At 41.8% G+C, this 7,110-nt stretch overlaps 1 protein-coding gene across 1 annotated transcript in view; it reads left to right on the top strand.

Annotated features, from left to right (window-relative positions):
• The first annotated feature begins 2,378 nt into the window (after positions 1 to 2,378).
• The window catches only part of LOC140192980 (BCLAF1 and THRAP3 family member 3-like), a 55,766-nt gene continuing 51,034 nt past the window's right edge, over positions 2,379 to 7,110 (top strand). Inside the window, exons 1-2 of the mRNA XM_072250451.1 lie at positions 2,379 to 2,491; positions 4,057 to 4,118. Of these exons, the coding sequence (XP_072106552.1) occupies positions 4,075 to 4,118 (44 nt within the window). The 5' untranslated portion in view covers positions 2,379 to 2,491; positions 4,057 to 4,074. The remainder of the gene's footprint in view (positions 2,492 to 4,056; positions 4,119 to 7,110) is intronic.

Here is a 7,110-nt window from a genome sequence, read left to right as displayed (position 1 = left end):
GTATTTTGGTCACGTGTAGAATTAATTTTATTGCTGTAGTATTAGAAATCTATATTTTTAATGTAACATAAATTGTATTAATATTTTTATAGCGAAAGCTTGGATAGGGAGAAAAGACTCCAATGTAGAATGTCAACATTTGACGGGCTGAAGGGCTTCATGCTTTGTGGTACTTTCCAAATGACACATAAGCCACTTGGCCCCTCAAGCCTGCCCCACCATTCAGTATGATCACAAATGATCTGTGCACTAGGATATCTCCCTCCCCTGTGGCAGGTCCACAAGGCACTTAAGCTGTTCTTTTAACCATTTATCTACCTCTTCATGCAATGCTGCAAGTGATTTGGACAGATAATCAAATTGTTAATCTGTTCAGGAGCAGGGAAGACAGTGAGTGCAACCCTTTTCTCATTTGCAATCCCGAGGAATGGGCCAATGGGTTGTGGTGTGTGGAATTTGCATGTTTTTCTAGAGCCCAACATCTCCGTGCTGACCAAAATGCATTGCTGAGTTAATCCCATTTGCCTGCACTTGACCCATAAGGACCAACTGGTCCATCAGGTCTATCCCAGTTCCCAACGAAGTAATTCCGTCAGCCTACACCTACCGAATATTAAAAGGCCTGGGTAGAGTGGAAGTGGAGACAATGTTTCCTATATTGGGGAGGTTTAGGACCAGAAGCATGCCCATTAGTACAGAGACAAGGATGAATTTCTTTAGCTAGAGGATGGTAAGTATGTGGGATTCATTGCCATAGAGGTGAAGTTACTGGATATATTTAAAACAGAGTTTGATGGGCTCTTCATTAATAGGAGTTAAAGGATACGGGGAGAAGGCAGGGATTGAAAGGAAAATAAATCAGCCATGATCAATTTGAGCCTAATGGCCCAAATTTCCAAGCATTTTCTGTTTGTGTTTCAGATTTCTATAGAGTCTACAGTTTTTCTTTAACTGCGTCTAAACAATGGTGAAGCTGAAATTTACTGGTGGTTTTGTAAACTGACTTCCATCGGAACTGATCAATCTGTGTGGTTTTAGTTTCATTATTTGTAGATGTCTGCTAAACCAGTTTAAAAACATTAAAGGTAATTGTTCAAACATAGAATAATGAATATTCAGGTTTTCATTTACAAACCTTTGCAACAATCCAAATTACTTTTATTTGTAGCATCTAATAATTCCAATTTATTTTGTTAAACTGATGTCACTGGACACTAGAATACTGAAAAGTCATAGTGGGACTTTTGTATAGATTTTCTGTTTAATTAGTTCAACTCTTTTGATCCTTACACAAACTTTTGCAATCTTCAGTTCTGTGATATTGCAAGCAAGATCATGACTTACATGCACAACAGATTCCACAGATGTTGGAAATCCAGAGCAACACACACAAAATGCTGGAACAACTCAGCAGAACAGGTACATCTACATCTACCTTTGTTGTAAGCAGCTTTTAATTGGTTCTATTGTGTTTCTTTGTATTTACTGTGAATAAAATGAATCTCAGGGTGGTATATGATAACATACATGTACTTCGATAATAAATTTACTTTGTAACCAAACATTTCAAGCTATGACCCCTCATCGGGACTGGAAAGGAAGCCAGAATAAGAAGACGTGGAAGGCAGAGAAGAACCTAGACGATAAGTGAAACCAGGTGAGGGGGAAGGGGGAATGAAGTAAGAAACTGGGAGGTGATAGGTGGAAGAAGGTATGAAAATGAAGGAAGTCAATAGGCGAGGACAGTGGACCATGGGAGAAAGGAAGAGGGACGCTGGAGGGTGATGATGGACAGGTGAAGAGAAGGGATGAGAGGTGAATCACACTGGGGAATGGGGAAAAAGGGAAAGGGAGGGGAGAAATCGATATTCATGAGATTAGGATGCAGACGGGAAATGAGGTGCTGTCCCTCTATGGGGAATGGGGAAAAAAGAGAAAAGGAGGGGAGAAACCGATATTCATGAGATTAGGATGCAGACTACCCAGAGGGGAAATGAGGTGCTGTCCCTCTGACCTGACAGTAGAGGAAGCCAGGATACGAAGTCGATTTGAATTGTGTGGCTACCGAGAAATCGCCCGAATCGACGTCAGGTTTCACCGATGTCAAGGATGCTACACTGAGAGCTGCTGATACAGTTGGCAGGTGACTCGTATACCCCTTTCTGACTGAAAAGCGGTGATTATATGTTGATTCTTCTGTGGGAAAATTAATTTGCATGAATCACTGTTTAAACCCCGGGACAACGCACTGCAGGAACGTTCCTGGCGACACAAAAGCTCAGTAGAGGAGCGGCGTGAGCGACAGCGCGCAGGCGCCGGCCACTCAGGACGAGCATGCGCCAACCGCTCGCCGCGCGTGCGCATAGCCGTGACGTGACGTGACGTGACGCAGAAGAGAACAGAAGTTATCGCCGTGCTGGCGGCGGGATTCCTCTCAGGATTGGATCCGGATTCTCCCCTTCGGCAACTCTTTCAATTCAGCCGGCACTTGGTACGTTAGTGTGACACATGTTGGTAAATTAACTGGTTTCATTCGGAGGGGACAGCTTTTGTAGTATCGGAATCTGTCGCTAACCGCCAGACACCCGTTCCGTCGGTGCGCGAGCCCTTCTGAACGGCGTTGTGGACGCGCATGCGTGGTAGGCGCTTCCAGTGGGGGGGAGGGGAGGGGAGGGGGCGGAGAGAGAGAGCCCGTCAGGTTCAGTATCATCGGCTGATGTTGTCAACTTTGCTAACTTTACAGCAACGGTACCTGATAAATAGAGAGAAAATAACTGAATTACAATAGGTATATATGTGTCTTAAATGTACAAAAATCATTGAGATGGTGTTCATGGGGTCAATGTTCATTTGGAAATTGGATGGCGGAGGGGAAAAAGCTGTTCCTGAATCACTGTGTGTCTGCTTCATAGGTTCTCCCATAGATGAATGGGTTGGCAATGTATTAAGCGAATCAAAGGTTCTCACATGAATGGACAGGCCAGGAGAGGTGTAGAGTGGGATCAGGGACCCTCCAGTGGTTGGGAGGGATCAGGTTGGGCTGGAGAATCGGGGCTTGTCACCACCTACCAGTTGAATGAAGGGTTGAGACTGGAGAGTGGTGGCGGTGGTGTATTGAATGGGATCGGGTTTTCTCAGTGGTTGTAGGGGTAAATGTAGGGTTGAGATCAGGGGTGAAGTGAATCTTGATTTCCTGTGGTGTTGAGTGGTTTGATTCTTCATTGCTTCTCTAAAGTAGGCCAATAGTTATGGGGTAGTTGGCGATGAGGGCTGCTGGGGTTACAAGTTTTGGTTTTTCTCCTGGTGGATTAGGGCAGGGTGGTAAACTGTGTTTGAAAATGGATGTTGGGAAGTTAGTGGTCCTATTTTGTGCTTTTTGGGACTACTTACTGAGGGTTCAGTAGGGTTCATCCGTTGGGTTCAGTGGGATTGTCAGCCAAGGCCGTCATCAAGGCATGTGGAAAGGGTTATCCATTGAGGAACAGGCGGTAAAATGAATCAACCATATTTTGGATTAGGCTTTAAAATGCAATTTAAATTGTTATTTTTCTTACAGTTTATCTTCCTATATGTTTGTACAATCACTTGTTTGTAAATTTTGGTGGAATTTTAAATTCTTGTTTATAAGCTTGATAGGCCATAACACTGTAAATCAAGACTGTCCTTGTTCAAAATGCTTATCCTGCACTTTGAATATTCAATAAAATAACTGTAACCATAAGATTTGTGTATCATTCTTGACTTTCTGAAGAACCTTATAGACAATATCGTCTCTAGATCCAACACGTGTGCTTGTGTGTGTTGGGCATGGCATTATTGCTATCATTTCCAATAATTTTTATTGAATTTTGAATGTGGGATATTATTTTAATTATCACCCAAAGGGAAAAAAAATTACATGCAGTTGCAAATGTCAATAAAACTCCTATTCCTTTCTGTTAAATTCATTTTTGTGATACCATAAAGTAATAAGTACTTCTTAGTAAACTTGATTTCCAGAGTTGGTTAAATATTTGATTATAATGTGGAGCATCATATGTTTTATCTTAATCACAGGGTTCCTTGTTGCCAGGCATGATGGTTCGCTCAAGGTCAAGATCTCCAAGATGGAAGCACAGGTAAGAGATTTAAGCATTTTGAAAATGCAGTTGTTCTACCCTTCTCAAAGAGCAAAACTGACGATGGAATTTAATATAAAATTGAGTACAGCAATTCTCATTATTACTTTTCAGTAAATTACTGCCTTACTTTTTTAAAAAAAATATGGTCGTGATAGAGACGTATGGATGGTAAATTACCTTCCAAGTGCCAGAGTCAGGAATGTGAGACATGCACCAGTGAGGGTAAGAATTGGATGATTTGACTGATAAATGTGTGGTTGAAGAATGGGTACAGGGGACATGGTTTCATATTTCTGGATCATTGGGATCTCTTCTGCGTAACATATGACCTGTACATAGGCTTCCAATTATACCTGAACCCGGGGGGGGGGGGGGGACCAATATCCTTGTGGGCCGTTTTTCTAGAACTGTTGGGGAGGTTTTAAACTATTTTGACGGAGGTGTGGTACAATTTGTAGAATGCCTATGAAATGTAATGGCCTTTTTAAGATCAGCTTGTGGGTGAGCCACTAGGGGATCAGCTATCCTGGATTGAGTGTTTAATGAACCAGATTTTATGAGGAAGCTTAAAGTAAAGGAACGCTTGGGAATCAGTAATTGTAATATGATAGAATTCACCCTGCAATTTGAATGGGAGAAGCTAAAGTCAAATGTATCAGTATCAGAGTGGAGTAAAGGGAGGCATGAGATTGATGTCAAAGTTGATTGGAAGGAGACACTAGCCGGGATGATGGCAGAACAGCAATGTCTGGAGTTTCTGGGAGAAATTCAGAAGGTGCAAAATAGATATTTTAAAGGCAGAATGATGCAACTGTGGCTGACAATGGAAGTCAAAGCCATCATGAAAGTGAAAGAGAGGACATATTTTAAGGTGGAATGATGCAACTGTGGCTGACAATGGAAGTCAAATCTATCATGAAAGTAAAGAGAGGACATATAATAAAGCAAAAAAATAGTGGGAAGTTGGAGGATTGGGAAGCTTGTAAAAACCAACAGGACAATTTAAAAAAAAAAATGCCATAAGGAGGAAAGGATGAAATACGGTAAACATGCCAATGATATCAAAGAGGATACAAGAAGCTTTTTCAAATATATGAAGAGCAAAAGAGGCGAGGGTAGATATTGGATCACTTTACTGTGGAAGACCCCAGCAGTATGTCAGAGTGTGACTGCAGTTGCTAATACATCTACGTGAAACATTGGCGGAGGAAAGCAGCCTCAATCATCAAAGGTCCTCACCACCCAGGCCATGCTTTTTGCTCACTGCTACCATCAGGTAGAAGGAACAGGTGCCTCAGGACTCGTATCACCACTTTCAAAAACAGGGTACTACCCCTCAGCAAGCAGGCTCTTGAACAAAAGGGGATAGCTACACTTATTTAAGGACTCAGTTATATTGTTATTTCAGGCTTGTTATTTATTGCTATTTATGTATATTGACATTTATATAGTTTGTTTACAGTTACTGTTCTATAGGACTGCTAAGTATACCCACAAAAAGAATTTCAGGGTTGTATCTGGTGACGTGTACTCTGATAGTAACTTTTACTTTGAACTTTGAGGGAGAAGGTGTTTGGGAAACTGAAAGGTCTGAAGGTAGATAAGTCAGTTGGATCAGATGAACTATACCCCAGGGTTCTGAAATAGGTGGCTGGAGATTGTGGAGGCTTTCCTAAAGATCTTTCAAGAATCACTAGATTCTGGAGTGGTTCCAGAGGAGTGGAAAATTGCAAATGCCTTGCCACTCTTCAAGAAGAGAGGGAGGCAGAAGAAAGGAAATTATAGGCCAGTTAGCTTGACCTCAATGGTTGAGGAGATTTTGGAGGTGATTGTTGAGGATGAGGTTTCGGGGTATTTGGAGATGCATGGTAAGAGTTAGCATGGTTTCCTTAAGGGAAAATCTTGACCAACAGATCTGTTGGAATTCTTTGAGAAAATCACAAGCAGGATAGACAAGGAAATTGGTGGATGTTGTGCACCTGGATCTTAAGGATGGCTTTTGACAAGATGCCACACATGAGGTTGCTTAGCAAGATAAGAGCCTATGGTATTGAAGGAAAGATACTGGTGGATAGAGGACCGGCTGATTGGCAGGAGGCAAAGAGTGGGAATGAAGGGAGCCAGTGAAGGAGATTCTCTTCATAACCTCCCTGCCCCTCTCCCCCATGACTTAACAATAATCTATCAATCTCTGCTTAAATACACCCAAAGACATGGCCTCCATAACAGCCTGTGGCAACGAATGAGGTGGAGAGGAAAATGGATCAGCCATGATCAAATGGCAGAGCAGACTCTGAATGGCCTGGTTCTCCTCCTGTGTGTTATTGTCATATGGTCTTCTTCCCTTCTGAATTACATGATGTCATGCAATATTGTTTGGTTTGCCGTTCAAGTGCACTGCTTGCTTTGGAATTTAAAAACACAAATTTCTGGCATGATTCACATGCAATCAGAAAATGTCATGTTGGTGTGCATTAGCTTTTCATATAGAACTGTGGATTTGTTGCACAGTTGAACAGTTGTCTGTGGTATATTTGGGTTCAAACTTTCTAACCTTCATATCAAAAACAATAAGTTGTGTTTTTTAAGTGAAATGTTCTATTGCTGTATTTCAGATGAAGTGTAACATCTTCCTAGTAATGATTTGGGCTAAAAGACCCACTTTTCTCTTCCCTTTCACAGAACACTTGTTATCTTGGAATCTGCAAGGACCATTCTACAGTATAGAAAACTCATCCATTATTTAGTCATAGAGCCATAGAAAAGTACAATGCGGAAACAGGCCCTTCAGCCCACCTAGTATATGCCAACCCATTTAAACTGCTTGCTTCCTTTGACCTGCACTGAGACCACAGCCCTCCAAACCCCTACCATCCATGTACCTATCTAAACTACCCTTAATCATTGAAATTGAGCTCTCATGCACCATTTGTGTGGCAGTTCGTTCCGCACTGTCATGACCCTCTTGAGTGAAGAAGTGTCCCCTCAT

This window comes from Mobula birostris, unplaced genomic scaffold (genome assembly GCF_030028105.1).
Source record: "Mobula birostris isolate sMobBir1 unplaced genomic scaffold, sMobBir1.hap1 scaffold_328, whole genome shotgun sequence".
NCBI classification, from domain to species: Eukaryota; Metazoa; Chordata; class Chondrichthyes; order Myliobatiformes; family Myliobatidae; genus Mobula; species Mobula birostris.
This window is presented reverse-complemented; position numbering and strand designations above follow the sequence as displayed.